The sequence below is a fragment of the Polychytrium aggregatum genome (genome assembly GCF_025602895.1).
Source record: "Polychytrium aggregatum strain JEL109 chromosome Unknown BJ171scaffold_19, whole genome shotgun sequence".
Lineage (NCBI taxonomy): Eukaryota > Fungi > Chytridiomycota > Chytridiomycetes > Polychytriales > Polychytrium > Polychytrium aggregatum.
In genome coordinates, this window is record NW_026516221.1 from 457,281 (window position 1) to 478,805 (window position 21,525).

Consider the following 21,525-nt stretch of genomic DNA (forward strand, 5'->3'; position numbering starts at 1 on the left):
AGATGGGATAGACCGATGGGATATACAGATGAACCAGAGTAGCAGGTCGAGTGAGGCAGACGAGACAGTGGAGCCGTCCCCGCAACGCCGGCCGTCACCGCCCCCGATCACCACCCAGCACTGCGTCGGCTGCCTTGTCTTGTGGTCGGCGGGTATCCATACAACGCGAGGCCCTGATGAAACACTGTGACCAGCGAGGGCCGGCGAGAACAGGGCGAGAGCGGCCCCGGGGTGCAGTCGCGGTGAAACCAAGAGAGCGAGACCCGGGCGAGAGGACGCACAGAGACTGCACGCACAGCATATCCGAGGAGCACACACACACACAGCACATCCGCCACAGACACAATGCAGCCGCAGCGCGTCTGCCATGGCACACACACACACGCGCATGTGGCGCCGTTCTCGCCCAGGGCTCTCGCTGCCCTCTCGCCGCCCTCTCGCCGCGCTCTCGCTCTCGCTCTTGGCCTGCACAGCCACCGCTGCTTTCTCCCCGGATCTTCCGATCGCCCCTCGCCTTTTTATCGGCTTCGGCTGGGTCCGCCCTCCTCGTCCTGCATCTTCCCCATCTGCTTCTGCTCTCAGCGTATAAAGTCCTTCCCTGGCCGACGGGTCTTGGTCCCAGCACATTTCATCTCCTCCATCCACCATGTCCAACCTCGGCGGCAGCGGCAGCGGCTACCACCCTATCAACAAGCAGGGCGCTCCTGCCTTCCCTGATCCTGCCAACTATGGCTCCCAGCAGCAGCAGCAGCAGCAGCAGCAGCCCGCTCAGCAGTCCGCCTATCCCGGGCCCCAGAGCTACGGCGGCCGCCCTGCTTCATCCTTGATCAACACCCCCTCCACAGGCTCGAAATACTACCAGCCGCCTCCGGGTCCGGCCATCCCCATCCCGTCGTCGACTGGCGCCTCCAGTGCCGCCTTCCCAGCTCCCGCCCCGGCGCCTGCTGCGGGACAGGCCCAGCCTTACTACTCGCCCCCCGCCCAGCCCTCAGCGGGCTCCTTCGCCCCGGCCAGCAAGTACGCTCCCCCTTCGCAGCCAACCCCCAACTCGTACTTTGTTCCCATCGCAAGTACTCCCTCACAGCAGTCGTATGCAGCTGCCCCGCCCGGCCAGCTCTTTGCCCGCAAGGCGACTCGCAAGGAAGTTCCGCTGCAGCAAAACGGCACCTTCGTCGTCGAGGTGCCTCTGCCCACGAGCCACATCGAAAACTGCACTTACAAGACCGAGGAGTTCACCAAGATCAGGTGAGCCCGCGCTGCGTTGCCAGCATTCAGCTTTGCCGATTCAACGGTGGCAACCACACGATCCACAAAGCCAAACTGCCAGACAGAGTTCCCGCGATCCACTGTTCTGCCGGAGGATTGGTATCCCACCCTGCGCTTCGTAACACTTGCTGCGCTCCTTCCCTCTGACAGATACACCGCTGCCACCACCGACCCCAACGCCTTTGCTGACAAGTATACGCTGATGCCGCGAATCCTCCGCCGCAACGTCAAGATGGCTATCGTGGCTACGATGTATGTGCCTTTCCGGACTGCACTCCTGCCTCCCTGGCGCCGCCGCCATCTGTTGTTCTCGGGCTGCACGGAGCTCAGATGCTTCCTGTATGTCGGCCACCTGTCCTGACCTTGTCCTTGGTTGCACCGGCGCCGCTCCTACAGGTACAACGAAGACGACGAGCTTTTCTGCAAGTCCGTCTTTGCTGTCTTCCAGAACATTGCCTACCTCTGCAGCAACGAGTGCCCCGGTGGCCTCGGTCCTGATGGCTGGAAGGACATTGTCCTCTGCATCGTCTCGGACGGCCGCACCAAGATCAACAAGCGCGTCCTCACCGTTCTCGGTTGCATGGGTCTTTACCTGGAGGGTCTGACCAAGAGCTCCGTCAACGGCGAGGAGGTCTCCGCCCACATCTTCGAGTCCATCTGCCAGCGTGCTGTCGACCATAGCCTGGACTTCCACGACGATATGGTCCCAGTCCAGACCATCTTCCTGCTCAAGGAGAAGAACGCCAAGAAGATCAACTCGCACCGCTGGTTCTTCAACGCTGTGTGCAAGGTCATCGATCCCGAGGTCTGCATTCTCCTGGATATCGGCACCAAGCCCACCCGCCAGTCGTTCTTCCACCTCTACCGCGCCTTTGCTGACAACGAGCATATCGGCGGAGCCTGTGGTGAAATCGCCGCCGAGCTCGGTCCCTGGATGAAGAACCTGCTCAACCCCCTGGTCGCCACCCAGAACTTTGAGTACAAGATGTCCAACATCTTGGACAAGCCGCTCGAGTCCGTCTTTGGCTACATCTCGGTGCTGCCAGGTGCCTTCTCGGCCTACCGCTTCAAGGCTCTTGAAGGCAAGCCTTTGGAGTGCTACTTCAAGGGCGAGACCATGCACGGCGGTGCCGATATTTTCTCAGCCAACATGTACCTTGCCGAAGATCGTATTCTGTGCTTCGAGCTGGTCACCAAGAAAAACGAGCGATGGCTGCTCAAGTACGTCAAGTCAGCCAAGGCCGAGACCGACGTCCCGGATCAGCTTCCAGAACTGATCTCGCAGCGCCGTCGCTGGCTCAACGGCTCCTTCTTTGCTGCCGTCCACGCCCTCCAGCACTTTTACCACATCGGCAACTCAGGCCACAGCCAGGGTCGCAAGATGGCGCTGTACGTCCAGGCATTCTACAACGCCATCAACCTGCTGTTTTCTTGGTTCTCCCTCGGCACCTTCTACCTGTCTTTCTACTTTGTCTTTGACGTCGCCAAGGGTAGCTCCGATGACACTGGCGCCGAGCCCTCGAACCTGCAGGGTATTGATCTGTACTACCCTTACGGCAACGTCGTTTTCTCGGTCGTCAACGCCGTTTACGTCGGCGTCATCTCCATGATCTTCATCTCGGCCCTCGGCAACCGTCCCCAAGGCAGCAAGTGGCTGTACTGGTCCTGTGTCCTGATCTTCACCGTCATCATGATCATGATGCTCGTCAACGGTGGCTGGAGTATCGCCCTTGCCATCCGTGATATGAACAGCTCCATGGTTGATGCCATCAAGTCTGGCAACTCGTTCAGCTCGTTCAACTACTTCTTCACCAACAAGACCTTCCGCGACATGGTCACTTCGCTCGTTGCCACTTACGGCCTCTACTTTGCGTCGTCCGTCATCCACCTGGACCCCTGGCACTGCGTCACCTCGATGGTTCAATATCTGCTGCTGCTCCCCATGTACATCAACATCTTTATGATCTATGCATGTAAGTTCTTTGTGCCTCGTCTGTACCTTGATGAGCAGACTTTGCGACATCTGTGGCGTGTCTGGTGTATCTGGTGTATCTGGTGTATCTGGTGTATCTGGTGTATCTGGTGTATCTGGTGTTGTCTCTCATCCGCCCTGCTCTCTCACGTCCAGTCACCAACCTGCACGACGTCTCGTGGGGTACCAAGGGTGACAACACTGTCAGCTCCGCCGGCGATGCTGTCCAAGCCACCAAGGGCGCCGACGGCAAGCAGGTGGCCACCGTCGATATTCCTGACGAGAAAGAAGATGTCAACGAGCAGTTCCGCCACTTCCAGCAGCAGCTCGAGCGCCAGAAGAACAAGGAGGAGGAGGCCCCCAAGAAGCAGGATGCCAAGACCCAGCAGGACGACTTTTTCAAGCTGTTCCGTACCCGAGTTGTGCTGCTGTGGCTCGTCTGCAACGGCATCCTCGTCGGCCTCTTCACCAACAAGTCCTTCCTGATGGCTGTTTTCCCGAACCAGACCCAGCAGCTGGTCAACCCCTTCCTCACCTTCATCTTCTGGAGTGTAGCTATCCTCAGTGCCGTTCGCTTCATCTTCAGTACCCTCTATATTGTCCAGTGGGCCAGCTCCACAGCCACTAAGGCGGGCCTGCGCAACCCGCTCAAGGGCGAGTTCTAAGCGTGGCGCCAGCTTTACCCTCTCGGACTAAATCGCCGGATTGCTTCCCCTTGCGCTGAGCAACGCCTTCATCATTGTTTGGCTGGAGACACCAGCTTCTCGCTTCGCGCTGCCTGTACTTTCTCCTTCACCGATCCCCAGGCATACTGTGTTGTTGCATCCCGCCGCCCGTGCTTTCTGCAAAGCCATCGATCGATCCCACCCGGCCTGCTCTCTCTCTCTCTTTCTCCTTTCCCAGATGGCACGCCTGCAGACTTGTTTCGTCGGCATCCACGCATCGGCAATGCAAATACATATGTGATATGCACATGATGTTCATTCTGCAACTGCGACTGCGACTCGAGAGGCGACCTGGCTGATGCGGCATACTTGGGGGGCCTGTGTGAGGTGGTCTTTGTCTCCCATTTGCTGCTCGTCACTCACTCATCCACAGCCATGAGATGACGGACGCCCAGCACATGCTGCCGACCACCCACCACACGATCGTTGTCGCATCGACTGTTCTCGCGGTTCGTGCCGGCGCTGCCTTCGACGTCGCCACGAGCTGAAAGACCTGGCCAGATTGATAGGCGCTCACGGCCGCGGAAATCAGCTCCCCGTTGATGTTGCTGGACGAGTTATAGTAGTCCTCGGACAGCTCCCAAGCAAAGATACCCCCGAGCTTCCAGTAGCGCGCAAACTGTGCCTTGGCAGTGACAGACTGCACATCGTCGTAGTTGATGAACACCTTGGAGGTTGGGTTGATGAGGGTCGGGACCTGTGGATGCCGGGATGAGAGAATGTGCCAACAGCCGGATGATCCGGCAGAGAACCCGACGAATACTCAACAGATAGCCCTCTCCCTCTCCCAGCACAGAGGTCGCTGCATACCCCACAACTCACCATGACCGAGTTGTGGAAGGTGCGGATCCAACCCGAGTTGGGCACCGTCTGCGTCGGGGTCTGGAGCACCCCCATAGACCGCAGCCCGCGCCAGCTCCAGTCGCCCGAGTATCCCGGTGGGTTGCAGCCGTCGAAGGCGGCGTTGTCGAGCATGTCGCCCTTGATTGTAGTGCATGCGCCCGAGGCCGGATCGGATGCATTGGTCAAGGGACATGTCTGAAAGACGCCATCAGGATGCGCGGCATCGATGTTGATCGGATAGAACGAGTGCCCGTTGAACTCTAGACCAAGTCGGAGCTGGCTTGGGTTGATCCCAAGCACGTTGACGTAGTTGTTGAGAGTGTCGTTGATCGATATGATCTTGAGGGGGTCGTTTGCAGAGGGAAACAGGGGCGTGTTGTAGCCCGTGTGCGAGTTCCAGTTGCCAGAGTAATCGTAGGTCATCACTGCATTATTGAAACCATGGATCACAGAATGAAAGCGTCGGTGAGAATGAAGGGAGCGAAGCAGCAGCAGCACAGAAGTAGTGATCATGTCCTTTGTTCAGCAAGCGATCCTCGAGACCCTCCCATGGCACGCATGCCATCACTGGGCATGGAGCACAGGTCGCAGCGGCGTTTTGATCGACACTATACCGTAGCCTGAACAAGAGACACCTACCGTTGATGTACGAGAGGTAGCGAGCCCAGATCGGCAGCCAGTTGGTCCCGTTGACATCTGAGTATACCTTGATGGTCGCTCCGGCTGCGATCGAGATGGTTCGGTTTCCAAGCCGGTCGCGAAGCAGTTTGAGCGTTGTGTTGAAGTTTTGAAAGTCGTGGATGCTCTTGCTATTGCATCCGTTGCCCGAGGCGTCTGGATACCTGCAGAGCACATTTCATAGCACAAGAGTTTTTGGGCTTCTGGATGAGTACAACGAATGGGCTCGAACTGGCCATGGCACAATGAGCAGCGGCTGGTATCGGTTTCTCCTGACTGCAGGCGTGCGACGATAGAAACCAAGCACAGCAGCGAGCAGAGGTCGTCCGTTTGCCGTTCATGACCAGGGCAAGTACACACGACTTACTCCCAGTCTTGAAAATGTGAAAGAGGACAGAGAGAGGGAGGGCGGAAGGTCGTCAGCAAGAGCGATCACAGCTGCGTCCTCTGTGCGCTGGTGCCATTCGAAAACCAGCTCTCCGTCAGCGTTGCCGTACCAATATCGATTCCATCAAATGCATACGAGCTGTTGATGAGAGTCGACACCACCGAGCTGACAAAGTTCTGCCGCCCGGCATCCGTCGAGAAAGCTTGGCTGAATTGAGTGGAGTTGGTCCACCCTGCGGTACGAGTTATGTGAGTACAATGTGCTGCCACTGCTACTGTTGCTGATCGTCGTGCCTGTGACCACATCCGATACACTCCGCCATTGCGATGCGGTGTTACCTCCGATGGATGCACTGAGCAACCAGAGTCCCGGATGCGTCGTCGTTGGTTTGGTTCCGCCGAGCAAGTAATTTTTGGATTGATAGAATGAGATGAGCAGGCCGTCGGAGCTACTTTCAGCTGACCGGTCTCTCTCTGGTTCCATGTGGAGCTTTCGCGACAGCAGTCGCTATACAGGAAGCACGGCGCTGCTCATTCCTTTGCGCCAGCGGATTGCTCGCTCGCTCACATTGTGGTGAATCCATAAACACTCTTGAGCTGATTGAGCTTGGGGATGTTGATGTCATCGTTGGCCTTGAGTGTGGGAATGACGCTGCCGTTGGCGCTGACAGTGAAGAAGGCTGGTATGCCAGGCAGGCTCCCTCAGTCAATCTGCCTCGGGCTCAACCCGACTAGGATTTGGCGCAAGGGGGAGAGGAGCCATATTTACCATAGAGTATTTGGCTGATGTTATTGTAGTTGAGGGTGCTAATGTCAATGTTGTTTTGGTTCGCCCAGTTCGGAACGTATGCTGCTATGTCGGCCGACACCAGGCTTGCCCAAAGGACCTGCACGACCAGCAGCGCTATCAGCGGAACGCTCTTCATTGTGCCAAGAGAGGGAGGGAGAAGGAGAAATGAAATTGATTTGGAGGAGAAAGAGCCGGGTCCGGGTTGGCTTTCCTCGCCAGATGTCGGGAGTAGGCGTTTTTATGGAAGCCAACTGGTTTCTGAGCATCGGATGTGGTACCATTTGGCCATTCTTTCCATCAACAACGGGCTGACGGAGGATCATTGTCAAGCGTCGGGGAACATATGGTGTGATCCGGTTCGTTTTCAGCATGGCAAACCGACACATCGCACGCGGTGCATCCGGTATTTTACAGGCGATCCAATATAAAACGGGACACCCGGGATTTTGACCATTCATCGAATATTTTGTTACCCAATGTTATCGCGCGCTGGCCATGACCATTCGCCAGACGGTGTGGAATCGCGACGTCAACGCGGCGCGCAACATGATCACAGTATGCAGGTCGATTGTGGAGATCGGAGAGCGACCGGCGGTCTTCACTCGGAGGCTGCCAAAGTGATCTGATCTATTTATTGTGGCTTTGCTTGACGCATGCCATCACATACTACATGTTCATGGAAACGGCTGTGGTGTCCCGTTTTTTTCTGAATATAGTGTAGAACCTTGTACTCAAGTGCTGTCGCTGGGTGGGCTTGTGTCCCCCCACAAGCGAACCCGGTAGATACGAAAGCCATCCCGAAACATGAAACGGAATACCATACTTTTCTACTATATTAGGGGGAAGGGTGAGTGGGTAGAAATATGCACACCCGTCATCTACAAGTACTATCCACATCCTGGAGGCATGGGTCATCGGGAACTACTTTCGATTGACGCTTCCGTACTCGCCATCGAATTTGATGTACAAATCGAGGTCCTTGTCGGAGACGGAGGCGCGGACCTGGGTCAGGGCTTCGACAAAATCGCAATACATGATCGGCCGAACATCGCTTGCGTTGATATTGCGGATGTCTTTGATGTCTCGGATGGGCCCTAGTATCAGCGGAAGAGACTCATGTCAGCTCACCCACTGTCGATAAATGCATTTGGCTCGCAAACATGGGCTCGCTGTGCATCCAGTCACGTACCGAGGGCCGCCTCACGAACCAAGCCGTCCATGTCCGATCCACTATAGCCTAAGCACGACAAAAGCGTCGGGAGAATCACGCTGGTTAGCTTCATGCATGTCCGTGCGTATCTGGAATTGCCTATGGCCCGGCGTGATGCACCAAGTGCTCCGTCCGGGCGGGCTATCCGTACCATCGGTTTTGGTGACGATCGTGCAAATCTCTTCCTCCGAGAGCTGGTGTGTTTGCTTCTTGAGTAGATTCTCGACGATACATCGTCTGGCATCTGCCTCTGGGAGCGGGATGTACCTGATGTCGTCATAGCGAAGCGCACGTTCGGTTAGAGGTGTCCGGCGGCAATCTACCGCGACTCGGATGTGACTTTTGTCCCGTTGGAGCTTACAGCTTCTTTCGAAAGCGTCTTCGTGCCGCTTCGTCGATCTCCTGGGGCCGATTCGTTGCTCCTGGATTCAACAGATGCTGTCTTATGAGTCTCCAAAGCTATCAGCACTGCTTGATGACGGATATCGGCCATGGGAATGCACAGATTGAATCGAGCGCAAGCTGCCCACCGATCATAAGGATGCGGTCCTCGGCACTTGTACCGCATCCATCGAATTGAATCTGGGTCGCAGGAGTGGATGCGGTCGTAGTCAGCATCGTGCCAACAGTCGGGGGCACACACCCTTGGCCGCCCTGGCCAATGGCAGCGGGCCGCGACTCACCAGAAACTCCGTCTTGATCCTTCGTGTGGCCTCGACCTCGCCATCCGTGCGTTGGGTCAAAAGCGAGTCGATTTCGTCAACGAAGATCACGCTCGGCTGGTGAACCCGGGCCACCGCAAACAGCGCCCGGACCATCTTTTCGCCTTCGCCAATCTGATCCGCAATGAAAGCAGTCGATCATGGCACGTTAGCAGATCCGCCAGTCTCACTCCGAACGGCTGTGCACAAAGCAAGCGGTCGTAGACATACCCATTTTGATGTGAGGGACGATGAGCTGATGCTGAAGAATGTTGCCCCAGACTGGCTCGCGATGCACTTCCCTATCAGAGTTTTGCCTGTGGTGCGCAGGGCGGTTAGAACCCCAGCTGAAGCAACCCCCCGGCTCGTGTAGGTTGGCTTGATGGAGACATACCCGTTCCTGCGTTGCATAGAGAGAGCAAGGATCAGTTAAACATAGAGTCTTGATGATCCCTAATGCCATCGTCTACTTACCTGGTGGTCCAAACAGGAGCAATCCTTGATGTGAACACAAGAAGAAGCAAGTCAGAAACGATGCTTGTCCCAGCCACGACCAAGTGAATGCTTGATTTCACCCGACAAGTCTCCGGCGGCCTACCCTTCGGTGGCCCGCGCAGTCCCGTGAAGATATCTGGACGCAGCATGGGCCAAACAACGATTTCTTTGATGGTGTTCTTGGCGTGCTCAAGGCCGGCAATGTCGTCCCTAGGGAAACACCACAGACAAACGGCGTCAATCGAAGATATGCAAATGCCCGATCCAGTCGCAACAACATCCAGGCCATCAATGGCACGCACAACATCGACAGCGAGTGCAGCACCAGCACCAGCACCAGCACCAGCACCAGCACCAGCACCAGCACCAGCACTAGCACCAGCACCAGCACCAGCACCAGCACCAGCACCAGCACCAGCACCAGCACCAACTTACCAGTCTATGCCGGGAGTTTGGTCCATGATCTCGTTCATGATCATCTCGATCATACGCGGCTCAATGTTCCTGAGACGCTCATCGATGAGCTCCTCCTCCTGGTCTACCAGTGCCGAGCCAGGACCAGATCCGGATCCAGATCCGGATCGAGACACAGGTCCGGGCCGGACGGCCATCGGCTTTGCGTTCCTTTGTTGTCCGCGCATGGTCCTGCGTTGCGGCGTGGTGTCCATACATGTATGATATTAGCTCATTTCATGATCTCGGCTCAGAAGCAAGCGCAGCTGTGCTCTCCCGACTGGGGGTGTCATACCCGTACGAGTCCTCCTCATCCCGCTGGTCTTTGCTCGACATCAGGGGCGGGACAAACTTGCCGATGCCTCGCTTCATGGTGGTGCCGAGGCTCCGCTTCTTGTTGGCTGTGATGCTATTGGCGGCCTGGGCTGCCCCTGACCGGCCGTTCTTTTTCTGGCTGTCCTGGACCAGTTTCTGATAGCCACTTACGAAGCCATTTCCTGAGGCGCCCGCACCTTCGTCGTCCGAAGCGGGTTCCGCTTGACGCTGAGCAGCGATACAGAGTGGTTAGGGCCATAGCTGGATGGCTGCGGCGGAGCGCACTTGCACTGCTGCCCTTCCATTTGCAGGTCCTGGGCATATTGGTCAACCAAGAGCCTACCTTGCGATTCCGCCCAAAGGTGCTTTCTCTTATATCCGACGGCTCTGTTTCCACGGCCATTCTCCGAGGCGGCACGGAGCCCATCTGGTTCGGATACGACCTTTCGACCCTGGAGCCCTCTCGCTGGCTGTAGGGCTTGTGGGAATACGCCCCCGGCGGCGGAGAGGTGAGTCGGTCAGGTATCCTCTGGGGCTGCTGGGGTCCGCGCGATTGGTGGTGACTGAGGAGCGATTGCCGGAAAGTGCGTACGGCCGAGAGGATAATATCAGAAACGGAACATGGGAGCAAGCGGATGGTGGCAGTGAACCGACATGGGAGCTGCCGGATATAATCCAAACAGGCATACCTGCCGAAGCTCGAAGAGTCCCGTCCAGAAGTAGAGCCAGCATATTCGCCCTGGCGGTCGTTGTACTGAGGTGTATACGCCGGGGTGGCATATTCATCCTCGCGGAAGAGCGGCAGACCTCGAATAAACGGCCGTATCGATGGAGGCTCCTGGATGAAGATTGGGTCTGCTTCGATTTTCTGGTGATGGATGAGCAGCGATGTCGCCAGAAGATTTCAGCGAAACACGTTGCCGCAGTGGATGAACTTGGGATGCGGTGCCAGCAGGTCGCAGGATGCTTACCAGGCCTTCGAACTCTTCAATCCCAAGCTTCACTTCGGCTGGTTTGTTTGATACGGCGGGAGTGCCCCACTTTCTGGCTTTCTCTGCGACAATCTCGGTGATCTGGTGTGCGATTGTGCCATCGAGTTGGCTGTTCAGCTGCATCGCCATGATCTGGCTGTACTTTTCCAAAACCTAAGGAGCGGGAAGTGGCAGACAATTCGTCAGCAACCAAGCCAAAGTTGAGAACCTTAGGTCCAGGCCATCGAGACGAGGCAATTCGAGACCAGCCAAAGCCGAGAGCAGAGTTGCTTCGGTCGGCCGGTGGCTCGTTGATAGTTCTGTCGACTGAGCGAACCGATGAACCGAGCCCATGTCTCTGGCCGACCAATCCTCGCCATGATGCAGCGGAAAATCATATCGTGGGCAGGACAGACGACCAGATGCAGGCTCGGCCGGATCGAAGAGACAGACGACCTTCACGAACGCTTCTGGCTCACCCTCGATTCTGCTTGCTCAAGCCCAAGAAGCTGACAGCTTCTCCGGGCGTGCTCCAAGGTTTCGCTTTGATCGGTGGGACGCTGGAGCTGATGGACGACCTCCAGCTTGGCGCAGCCCAGCGTCAGAAGAAGCATCTGCAAGTTCTCGGTCGACTTGTGCAGCGACTTTGTGGTCTGTGGTGACGGGGTGATGTTGGCCGAGCTGTGAAGTCGGTAGAGCCTTGTGAAATCGGCCTCCAACGAGGCGCCGGCGGTTTCGACCATTTCAGCCGGATGGACTGCACTGATGCCACTCGGCGAGTCGCTATGAAGCCTGGTAGGCGAAACAATGCTGGTCTGGTGGTCCAGCGGGTCGGTGCGGCGGAACGGCGCTTGGGCCCGGCGAGATCGGGACAGAGCGAGATGCGAAGCTCATGGTCGCGGGTCGCGCGGCCATTCAAGCGACTCGCCTCAGCACCCACCCGACAAGACGGTTTTGCGGCTGTCTTTGAATGAGAATGCGCCTCCGTTGTCTGCAGCGATCATACGTCCCGCGAAAGCAGGACAGGCAGTATGCACCATTCCTAGTCGACTGAAGCCCCAGCGCTGTCCCGAGCCGTTCCGCCACCAACAGAGGAATGAACATTTCCACCAAAGCAAACTCGACAACAGCGATGTGACAATTGACTGAATCAGCATCCAACCCGACCCATTGACAAACACCGTTCACTGATGGCAGCTCTCTTGTGCAAATGTGATATATGGGCGTCCCGTTTACTTTGAAAGCATTGTTACAAATAGGGCATGACTCATAGAAGCAGATAGTAGACCAAAACGGTGATATGTGCAAGCAGACACAGAGGGGGACGGAGCGCAGAGAGCAGAACAGACAGGCTCGAACAGACAGAATATGGGCGAATCGACAAAAACAGAGAGTTGGGTCCTTGTGGACTGGCGACCAAGCAATGATAGACAGGACAGTGAAGTGAGCCAGTGAGACAGCAGAACCAGGGGATAGATGAGGGATTATGATGATTTGGCTCGTCGGTAGCTTCCCGTCGGAACCATTAAGGTTGGTGGTCTGCGGCACGGGCCGCGACGGAATATTCAGGCGGAACCTCGGACTCGGCAACGGCGTGCTCGAAGCTGGGCAGCCAGTGGCCGGCTTCCTCGCCCAACTCGAGCGGTCGATGCATGGCCATCTCGACCAAGGCGCCGATCTCGGCACTCAGCGGCTCCTTGAAGTTCAGCTCGATTGTTTTGAGTGTGTCAGGAGAGAATGGAAGGATTGTGATGGGGACCTGGTGGAAGACGACCTCGGTTGGAGAGAGCACGATGGTGATCTTGAGAGCGTGGCGGAGGGCGAACTCGGGCAGATCATCGAGCGAGACGTTGGGATTCGCATAGAGATCATCGAGCAGACTGGAACCAGCATTCTGTTTGGGGCTGGACTTGAGTAGCGGGAGGTGGATATCGATCTGGCGGCGGACGTTGGTTGGCCATTTGTCGACCAGGATATTCTTGATGATAACAGAGTTGCTGTCGCTGGAGCCTTCGGTGATGCTCTTGAGCATCGAAAGCACCGAGCGACCACGGCCAGGTTCGGGGATCCTGAGCTCGACAGACTCAACAAGCGAGAAGAACACCCCGACACTGGACTTTTCGGGTTGGGAGGACATCTCCCAGGGGCTGATCTGCAGCGACAACTGGATGCTGTCGCCAGGGAGAAGCTTGGTTCGTTCGACGTCGCAGACAATGTTCATGGATGGGCGCTGGGCGGACCAGCCGTGAGAACCGACCCGGAAGCATGGCTGAGGGGCCAGTGCAACGGCGGCATCGCGGAGTGTGGCTCGCTCGACCCCGGGAACGACAAGGGCGGGCGAGGCGACGGTGCTGCCGTTGGAGTAGTGGACGACGCATGAGAGCTCGTACTGGACAGCAATCTTGAGCGTCGGCAGCGACACCGACGGAGGCAGGGACTCGGCCTCGGCCGGTGTGAGTGCGAGAGAGAAGGGTATCAAAGAGGCCTCGAGGTAAGGCGCAATATCGGAGGCCGACAGGTCGATGTACTTTGAGAGAAGCGATCGGGCGGCGCCCTTGACAAGCACCGTGACGCTGAGCGAGACTCGGATGAATGCGATGCAGGCATGGCTGTTCTTCATGTTTTCGAGGCGGATGGTGCCCGAGAAGCTGGGGCCGATCAAATCCTGGCTGGTGAGAGCAGACTCGCTGGCGGCCTCCGGGAAAGCCGACAGGCCCATGCAACCCGAAACATGCGATGGTGAGCCGATGGGTGGCAAGATCGCGATTCTGTCCTTGGACGACGAACTTCGGAGCTTGATCGGCAGCATTGGGCGAGGTGGATGTGGAGCTCTGCGGTGGCTAGATGGAGGGATGATTGCGAAGACGCTGATGCTGCTGAGAATGGAGCTGTGTGGCGACTGAAGCAGGTACTTGGACGATGCGGGCTATGGTGAGAAACGAACGGGGTCGGCGGCGACTGCTTGGGCATTTATAGCGGCTGCTCGATACGAGGTGGCTGCAGCACACCCGCAATGCAAGATTGGTAATAGACCGAGCAAGCAACCGACAAGCCCGCGACGTCACCGACCCACGACGGACTCTGCGATTGCGTCGGCATGGAGCCTCGGCTGCAAACCCGACGAGACAGGGAGCGGCTGCGGTATCGCTGCATGCTTGCCGAGCAAGGTGGATTCTGCGCACGACACGTCGGTCGGGCAATGCACATCCAAGTGCGGCCACGAGCCCGGCTGTCCCATTGCCCCATCCTATCGGTGCGCATGAAAACTTTGGCCTCACCGTTTTGGCCCCCCCCCCAGCCCGGCGCGATGATTTCCAATCCTGGAGGGGTGTGTGGGTTTGGGGAGGGGGAGAGGGTGTTGGCGGTGGTCGTCCAAGGACCATCCAAGGGTCATCCGACGGCGATCCGATAGCGATCCGATAGCGATCCGATGGCGATCGGGCCTGCATCCGATGGCCCTGTGGTCCCAGCGGGCCGGCCCCGGCATGCGCATCTCGATATCGCGTCCATCGACACTGACACTGACATCGATATCGATACATTGACATCGATATCGTGTGCATCGACACCGGCATTGATGTTCAGAGCGACACCGTAGGCCTGGGCGCACAGTTCCCACGCCTGCGCTGGTGCCGCTGTCACCTCCGTGCGCGCAGCCCTGGCTCGGCCCCTTATCGCAGCGGCCTGGCGCAGCGCTCTTTGTCGCTGGCCAGCCTAAATTTTGCGCCAGGCCCCTTTGGCCACGCCCCCATGGGCCCTTTGGCGAGCAGGGCCTTGCCAGCGGACAAGTGCCGGACCTCTGATATACCTGTCCATGCGTTGTTCCTGTGCTGGGCAGCGTGCCGCTTCATGGTCCCTCCAAGAGTCGCTGCCCTTCTGCAGTCTTCTGCAGTCTTCTCTCTGCCCGGCGGTGCCATGGGTCCGGCGCTGGCTCGGCCAGGGGTTTGGCCAGCGGCCTCCAGAGAACCAGGCCGGCTGTCCTCGGCATGGCTGCCGATGCGCTGTCTCCGGCCATCGTTCCGTTTGCATCTCTTCTGCCTTTGCCTGCGTATATGGTTCATTGGCACATGAGCAGCACCAACCCGTCCACCCCCCAGCCCGATATCCTTCCTTCCTTCCTTCCCTCCCCGGCTCGGTGCTGCCGGCCAGCGCGGATGCGTGTCCTTCGGGTCCGTCTGGTGGTGCTGTCCACTGGCTCTCGGTTCCGCCACCATGGATGACAAATGCTCCCTCGGCCAGTGCGGCCGATGGGGGAGGGGAAGGGAATGGCTTTCCGGCGTTTGCCTGATGTGCTGCAGATTGCTGGGCAACTGGGAGAGGAGTCTCGGGCCAGAGCAATCTGCATCTTCCATCTCCCCGACACCTTTCCCCCGTCTCGGTCTCGCGATTTCCCCAGCTGCGCGGCGTATCGGCCTCTGGCGGCCCGATCTGCGCCGTGACGCAGCGGCCGCTCCCCGATGGGGTTCGGAGGTTGTCGGGTGCGCGACGCGCGAGCACTTCCAGAAGACCAGGACATGTGTTCCTGCACCAGTGGAGGCGGCAATCGAGCGGGCCTCATGGGCACCGCACAGGCCGTTGCGCTGTTGCTCACCTTCCCCCGATGTCGCGGTTATCTCTGGGGGGGGGTATCTCTCTCGCTTTCTGCGGCGGACCATCCCCATTCATCGCTGGCTCTCCGAGATCAGTGCGCATGCCAATTGTGGAGACCGGAGAGCGACCGATGGTCTTCACTCGGAGGCTGCCAAAGTGATCGGTTTATTTCTTATAGCTTAGCGTGACGCAAGCTCATCACATACTACATGTTCATGGAAGCGGGTGTGTTGTCCCGTTTGCGCATGTGTAAAGTGTACTATAATTCATGTATTGATTGCGTCTGGCCAAGGCATCCGGTCACATGCCTGTCATATTGTTGTGATAACGTTAGCGTTCGTCCGTTAGCAATTGGTCCGCTTGGTCTGCGTGCCTGTCCCTGTCCCTCGAGCCTGTCCCTCGAGCCTGTCCCTCGCGTCCTGACAACATCCACCACCATCCCCAAAACTCTGACTTTCACGTTCGCTCCTCCCCTTGGACGGATGCACTGCCCCCACCTTCTGGGGAATCCATAGTTTGATATGCTGGCCCGAGTATCGAGTCTTCCTTGCGAGCTCGCTGGGGTTCTGATTGCAGCGGTGGCAGCGGGAATGAGTTGAGTCGCAGGTTCTCGGTTCGTTCCAGGAGCGAGTCGTGGCGTTGGGGTTGGGTCATGGCTCGGCTTGGGGTTGTCGCCAGCGAAGCTCCAGGAGCAGCACCGCAAGGGGGAATCGATGACTTGCGGTTCAAGAACATCGACTGAGCCTTGGTCGTGAGCTTGCGGGCCCATTCGGATCGTTTTGGCGACTTTGCAAACTGCAGGATGTGGCTCATCCGTCGGGCGTTCTCATCACCACCAGGAGGGACGCCGCCACCGGGGGCCGTCGCAAGTGTCCCTATTTCGTTGCCGCCCGAGGGGACGTGGCTGCAGATGCTGGACTTGTCGTCCATCGAGGAGCTGCCGTGACTGCTGCTGTTGCCGCTGACCATGTCGGTCGTCAGCGCCACCCCGCCGGTGGCGTTTGGCTGGGATGCCTCAACCCACCGCTCGTACCAGTTACGAGTCTCGTTTTCGTGACCGAGTTCTTCGTGAGCACGGCCGAGATTGAAGAACAGGTTTGCAGAGACAGGCTGGCTCGCGAGGCGGAGTGCACGCTCAAAGTACTCGAGTGCCTGACGGTGCTGGTTGCCTTGCATGAGCAGCTCGCCAATGTGCACGCAAATGTTTTCCTCCAGCTTCGGGGTCGCAAAGGAGGCCGCCTCGGGGGTCTGCAAAACGTCCATGGCCTTGTGGAGTGCTTTCAGGCCATCGCTGTGGCTGCCCTTCTTTTGGTGGATGGCGGCTAGGTCGCGGTATGCGCCGATCAGATTCAGCAGCTGGCCGTTCGACTCAAAGTACTCGATAGTCGGGTATATCCACTTCAGAGCCATATCGTAGTCGCCGGCCTCGAAGGAGCTGTGTCCGAATCCGAGATAGAGCGATGCCGTGTGCGGGCCGTCCACGGGCTAGAGGCCAACGAGAAGAATGAGTTCACACAGCTGTCAGCGCATGATTGACAAGATAGCAGCGAAGCAGCCGAGCTAGATGGAGATCAGCAACACCCCTCACCACCCCGGCTTCTCTTGACTTGACACGAGGCATGCGTCTCTCAGTCCACCCCCCCGGCCTCCCTACCATGACTTCGTATTCTTCAGGACGCAAGTCTTCACCTGCCAAAGCGACAAAGGGCGGGCCGTCATGATCGAGGTACCAGTACGTGGTCTACGGAAGCGAGTGAAGCGCCAGAACTGCCAAACAGACTCTGTTTGCTTTGCGACAAGCGGACATCACGGGTCTCATACCTTGCGCCAGGGTCCCTCCCGCAGCAACGAGGTAGTCGCGGCTCTTGAGGTAGCGGCTTTCGGCTGGTAAAACAGGGGTGGGTGGGTAGCATCAGTATCACGCCGCTCACCGATGCACTGAGGCACCATGCATGACAAACGGTGGAGTATAATTTGTCGGTCGAGTGTGTCCGTAAACAAGCACTTTTGCACTCGTGTTCGATAAAATATATCCATCGAGTCCATTGGGTTCCGCTCCGTCTCAAAAGCCACACAAACAGCGCATCCTCGCTGGCTCGAGCGTGAAAAGTCATGTACCTTCGGGGGAGCCCGACAGGGAATCTTCGCGGCCAGCCCGGCGGCTGCCCTTGGTGGGGCTATGCAGCGATAGATCGCTCTTGGCTCGTCCGCGCTTCTTTGGCGGCATGGGTGTGTCCTCGCCGGATCCGTTGGTCTCCATTAGATGCCCGTTGTCCGACAGTCCACCCTCGTCCTGAGAGTCCTGAGGCGATCGTGGGTCGCCTCGCCCGCTCAGAATGATGTGCTGCTCGTTCCGGAGGAGTTGAATCGTCAAGATGAGCGACTCGCGCATCGAGTTGGCTGTGTTGGTGAGTTGCAGATAAATGCCGCTCTGGCCGTCGGGAGCCGAGGAGCTCGGATGGAACACAAAGCATTTAGGCTCCACACGCCCCGAGGAAGTCTTGTGCTCGAGCCAGAAGCTGAATGGGTTGAGCCAGCTGGCCTCCAGAGCCTCTGTCGCGGTTGTCGTCGGTGTTGCGGAATCGTCGGTCGACAACAAGCGGACCTGGGCATCCGACAGGACTTCGACAATGTCAAATTGTCCCACGGCGCTCTCATCGGGACGCAGCTCGACAGACATTTCAGTATCGGGTGCGGGCTCGGTCTTGTTGGCACCATTTCCGTGGGCCCCGTCCTCGGGTCCTTCCGAAGGCTCTTTTTGCTTGTGGAAGCTGAAGGAAGTCTGGATGCGGGTGGAGATGCTGTTGGTGCTGTTGCCGATTTCGTGGTAACCCTTCTTGAGGGTGTTGAAGATGTACATCACTTCGCCCCCGCTGGCCGCCGGTTGGGCCACGAAGCAAAAGGGGTTGAGCCACACAATCGGATTGGCGGCGTGGTTGAGGCGGACGGTGGTGTAGGTGACCGAGATGTCGCCAAAGTCACCGAGGCAGGCAGCGGCAGGGTCTCCGTTGAAGCTCAGCAGCCTGATGTCGGAATATCGAAGTCGATGCTGGCCGAGCGGGCTGGTGGCTGAATCCTGGCGCTGGGAGAGCGAGCGGTCAGGGGTCGATTCGACTTTCCAACGCTTGGACTTGCAGTTGCCATTTCGGTGGCGGATTAGTGCGTCCTGATGTTGATACGGCAATGTTTTCAGACACAAGAGCATATGTAGGACCGGCAGGAGGAGCGTCCCGTATGCGACGAGTGCACGCACAGCGGTGAAATGCATCGGATAAAACCACCTCTGAGTGTAAGCAGACATCACAGCTCCAGCCTCGTCCAGCTCAGCCCAGCCCGGCCCAGCTCACGCCTGCAAGCCCAACTGACCTTGCGCGAGAAAGTCGAGTGACAATCTTCGCATTCGTACATTTTTCCATTCGCTCCGGGAACGTGCTTCTTGTCATGACGACGCTTATCGTTCTGGCGCACAAAGAATATGTCACAGATCTCGCATTTGTACGCCTTGCGTCCTACGAGGGCATGGAATGGGAGAGGGGGTGTTTCATCGATCATGAGTTAGGTTTGGCACGATGCGCACCCGCGTTCGACAGGCGCCATTCACAGAGCAGAGATTTTTCTGGAACGGAGGGAGGAGGAAAGCCAAGGTGAAGGCGAAGCAAGCAGCGACGGGAGGCTTGGAGTCATCGGGGCATATTCTATTCTACGCAAGTCTGGATATCCGCCCGTACCATCGTGCGAGTTTAGATGGCTCTCGAGATTGCCCTTGCGAGTAAAAGTCTTGCCACACCCAGGTCGAGGGCACGTGTACTTGGTCGGCGTCGTCAGTTGGTCGGGTGTGCTGGGTGTAGGTGCCTTTGGAGTCGTGGGCGTTGCGTGAGACGAAGAGTTGTAGAAGGGCGATTCTTCGCGATATCCAGACCATCGTTCATCGCCCAGATCTTTGGCCGGAACCGAGACCAGGGCAGTTGCAAGGAGACAGTGTCAGGATAGATATGCAAACAGTCGGGCAGGTGATGGTGTATCTAACGCTCCACTGCAACTGATACGATAGCGCCGAGCAGCAATCGCGCGACCATGTACTGCGACTTACTCTCAAAGAACTTTCTGATCTCGGTGGACCAGTGGGCGTAATTGGCGGGAGGATACAGCCGACCGTATGGCTCATACATGGCCGATTGCGATGACAGCGACTGGGCCTGGTAGGGCGAGATAGGATGGTGGCCGTAGCCAATCTGGTGCGGCATGTGCCCGGGATGATGCGAATGAGGTGAGCTTGTGCGTCCTGGGCTTGAGTGTGGGTCAGAGGGCGTGTGTGGATAGGAGTGGTGCTGCGACGGATGACGTGAGAAGCCGTCGTTGGAGCTGGAGTAAGGGCCGTAGCTGTGTTCCCGACTCATGCCCAGGCTCGCCAAGGCATCGCTGGTCAGCTCGAGAGGCTTCATGGCAAACAAAAGCGCGCCGTTTCCGTCGACGCTGCCCTGCTCATCGCACTTGCGACTAAAGGCCTCGATCGACTTCCATAGCTGATCCGCGTTGGCGCACCAGAGCGGATCCTTGCCGTTGCTGGAAAGAATCTGTGGATTTCTTGATCCCGACGGCGACATGCGAATGAGCGAGTGGCAGCCGGACTGAGTGCTGCCCGATCCGACATCGGGAAGTGTGCTTGGAGTTTGAGGCGTGCTGTGGGACGGCAGCTGGAAGCTGTGCCAACCCTCCGTTTCAAAGGTGGAGTGGGAAGGCCACGCCTCGATTGTGTAATCTGGAGGAAGAGATTCATCGGTCAGCACCAAGTGCCGAATCCGGCTCGGCTTGTCGCTGGATGAATCGAGATGCAGAGGCGAGCGACGGGATCGACATGACCCTCATCCATCTCCCGCGCAAGCGCTGGGCCGGGAGTGCTGGGCCTCGGTCAAGCATCGCCACGAGGTGCAGCCTGTGCTCGCCACTTACTGAGAAGGATGTTCTTGATCTCTGGGATCCATGCACGGCGGTCGGGCTCGTAGCCCGTGAAGCCGTATATATGAGAGTGCTGCCGACCCGCCTCCAAGACAAATGGATACATGCCGCCAGTAGGCGCAGGCTGGGCCGTGGCCAGACCCGAGGCCGTCGGCGAGCGACTGTCGGACACAACATCCATCTTGTCGTCGCCAGACTTGGAGGATGCGCCTTCGGTCGGGGATCGGGGATGCTGCGACGAGGAACGGCGCTGGTACATCTGGATGCGCTCCCAGAGCTCTTCCTCGCTATTGGCCCAGAGGGGAATCAGCCGGCTGGCGAGCTGCGACGTGACCGGGGTGGAGGGCGGGGCAGACGAAACGCAGAGCATCTGCGGGTGTCCTGAGCCCGTGGGCGACATCCGGAAGAGGCCGCAGAGGTGTGGGTGTGTTGAGGGGAATAGACAACGCCATCCCATGCTTGCGTGGCGCGCGGGCCACCGTCCGGGAGAGACTGATAAGACATCGCGGAATCATCGGGAGGGGCAGTACCAAGGTGAGCGAGTTGGAATTGGTGGATATGTGCAGAACAAGTCGGTTAGCAATCACGATGGTTTGGTCATGGGTAGGTCTGCTTCGTCGATCCTGAAGGCGAGGCTGGCCACAACCCGGCACGACCAGAGCTGCGTCGGTGTCGTTCGGCTACTCACCTGGATTCTCCAGCACTTCCTTCATCTGGCCGACCCAGTAAAGCCCCGTGGGGTTGGTGGCGTCGGTTTCGTATCCAGACACGCCGTAAAGCTGCTTGTGATGGTCGCCGCCTTCGATGAACTGAACCTTGGCGTAAGGGTTGGCGCTGTGCTTGCCAACCACAGACCACAGCTCGTATTCGTTGGCGGCCCAGAGCGGGCGACTGCCGTCCACCGACAGGATTTGTGGGTGCCCAGAGCCCGAGGGTGCCATGCGGAACAGCGAGCAAAAGTGGGCGTTGGATCCCGGCACGAAGGCCAGGGCCCAACCCCGCAGATTCTCGCGAGAGGGCCATATTTCCCGAGAGGGCACTGCGACCGAGCAGCAGAGACAGAGACGACAGTTAAGGACGAGGGCAGCGAGCGGTGCCCTGAAATTGCACACCCAGGCAAGCTGACTCTTGGACTCGCCTGCTGAGGACAGCGTTGTCGAGCATAATGGACAT

The 21,525-nt window shown here is 58.1% G+C and overlaps 6 protein-coding genes across 6 annotated transcripts; 1 reads left to right on the top strand and 5 right to left on the bottom strand.

The window, feature by feature from the left end:
• Positions 1-535: 535 nt before the first annotated feature.
• Positions 536-4,229, top strand: BJ171DRAFT_568218 (chitin synthase-domain-containing protein). The gene is made up of 4 exons (XM_053113509.1): positions 536-1,245; positions 1,417-1,518; positions 1,663-3,239; positions 3,395-4,229. Exons 1-4 carry the CDS (start codon positions 647-649, stop codon positions 3,901-3,903), a joined length of 2,787 nt encoding a protein of 928 aa, XP_052966538.1. The 5' UTR covers positions 536-646; the 3' UTR covers positions 3,904-4,229.
• Positions 3,918-6,797, bottom strand: BJ171DRAFT_619693 (glycoside hydrolase superfamily; the record flags this gene model as incomplete). Its single annotated transcript, XM_053115403.1, has 8 exons — positions 3,918-4,660; positions 4,786-5,231; positions 5,446-5,648; positions 5,852-5,858; positions 5,982-6,104; positions 6,211-6,224; positions 6,440-6,551; positions 6,641-6,797. 8 exons carry the CDS (start codon positions 6,795-6,797, stop codon positions 4,319-4,321), a joined length of 1,404 nt encoding a protein of 467 aa, XP_052966539.1. The 3' UTR covers positions 3,918-4,318.
• Positions 6,798-7,198: 401 nt separating this feature from the next.
• BJ171DRAFT_107047 (P-loop containing nucleoside triphosphate hydrolase protein) lies at positions 7,199-10,534 on the bottom strand. The gene is made up of 14 exons (XM_053105423.1): positions 10,529-10,534; positions 10,179-10,398; positions 9,816-10,063; positions 9,503-9,712; positions 9,171-9,277; positions 9,047-9,070; positions 8,967-8,972; positions 8,804-8,889; positions 8,555-8,707; positions 8,402-8,453; positions 8,233-8,293; positions 8,023-8,138; positions 7,851-7,898; positions 7,199-7,755 (listed from the first exon to the last, which is right to left on the bottom strand). The coding sequence occupies exons 2-14, from the start codon at positions 10,260-10,262 to the stop codon at positions 7,583-7,585; spliced, it is 1,368 nt and encodes a 455-aa protein (XP_052966540.1). The 5' UTR covers positions 10,263-10,398; positions 10,529-10,534; the 3' UTR covers positions 7,199-7,582.
• Positions 10,535-12,143: 1,609 nt separating this feature from the next.
• On the bottom strand, positions 12,144-13,615 carry BJ171DRAFT_619697 (uncharacterized protein; the record flags this gene model as incomplete). The annotated part of the gene is made up of 1 exon (XM_053115404.1): positions 12,144-13,615. The coding sequence occupies one exon, from the start codon at positions 13,613-13,615 to the stop codon at positions 12,332-12,334; it is 1,284 nt and encodes a 427-aa protein (XP_052966541.1). The 3' UTR covers positions 12,144-12,331.
• A 1,924-nt stretch (positions 13,616-15,539) lies between these two features.
• BJ171DRAFT_505884 (uncharacterized protein) lies at positions 15,540-17,201 on the bottom strand. Its single transcript, XM_053111083.1, has 3 exons — positions 17,051-17,201; positions 15,894-16,881; positions 15,540-15,704 (listed from the first exon to the last, which is right to left on the bottom strand). Exons 1-3 carry the CDS (start codon positions 17,051-17,053, stop codon positions 15,697-15,699), a joined length of 999 nt encoding a protein of 332 aa, XP_052966542.1. The 5' UTR covers positions 17,054-17,201; the 3' UTR covers positions 15,540-15,696.
• Positions 17,202-17,436: 235 nt separating this feature from the next.
• Positions 17,437-20,311, bottom strand: BJ171DRAFT_107071 (uncharacterized protein). The gene is made up of 4 exons (XM_053105424.1): positions 19,487-20,311; positions 19,125-19,334; positions 18,763-18,905; positions 17,437-18,562 (listed from the first exon to the last, which is right to left on the bottom strand). The coding sequence occupies exons 1-4, from the start codon at positions 19,998-20,000 to the stop codon at positions 17,507-17,509; spliced, it is 1,923 nt and encodes a 640-aa protein (XP_052966543.1). The 5' UTR covers positions 20,001-20,311; the 3' UTR covers positions 17,437-17,506.
• Positions 20,312-21,525: the final 1,214 nt, after the last annotated feature.

Excerpts from the sequence above, each read along its gene's own strand:
- BJ171DRAFT_568218 (XM_053113509.1), top strand. The coding sequence starts at position 647 with ATGTCCAACCTCGGCGGCAGCGGCAGCGGCTACCACCCTATCAACAAG. Across the intron at positions 1,246-1,416 it reads GAGGAGTTCACCAAGATCAG|ATACACCGCTGCCACCACCG; the intron begins GTGAGCCCGCGC and ends TCCCTCTGACAG. Across the intron at positions 3,240-3,394 it reads CATCTTTATGATCTATGCAT|TCACCAACCTGCACGACGTC; the intron begins GTAAGTTCTTTG and ends TCTCACGTCCAG.
- BJ171DRAFT_107047 (XM_053105423.1), bottom strand. The coding sequence starts at position 10,262 with ATGGGCTCCGTGCCGCCTCGGAGAATGGCCGTGGAAACAGAGCCGTCG. Across the intron at positions 8,454-8,554 it reads GGATCAAGACGGAGTTTCTG|ATTCAATTCGATGGATGCGG; the intron begins GTGAGTCGCGGC and ends CCTGCGACCCAG. Across the intron at positions 7,756-7,850 it reads GGTTCGTGAGGCGGCCCTCG|GGCCCATCCGAGACATCAAA; the intron begins GTACGTGACTGG and ends CGCTGATACTAG.
- BJ171DRAFT_107071 (XM_053105424.1), bottom strand. The coding sequence starts at position 20,000 with ATGTCGCCGTCGGGATCAAGAAATCCACAGATTCTTTCCAGCAACGGC. Across the intron at positions 19,335-19,486 it reads GATCAGAAAGTTCTTTGAGA|ATCTGGGCGATGAACGATGG; the intron begins GTAAGTCGCAGT and ends TTCCGGCCAAAG. Across the intron at positions 18,563-18,762 it reads ACTCGACTTTCTCGCGCAAG|GACGCACTAATCCGCCACCG; the intron begins GTCAGTTGGGCT and ends TATCAACATCAG.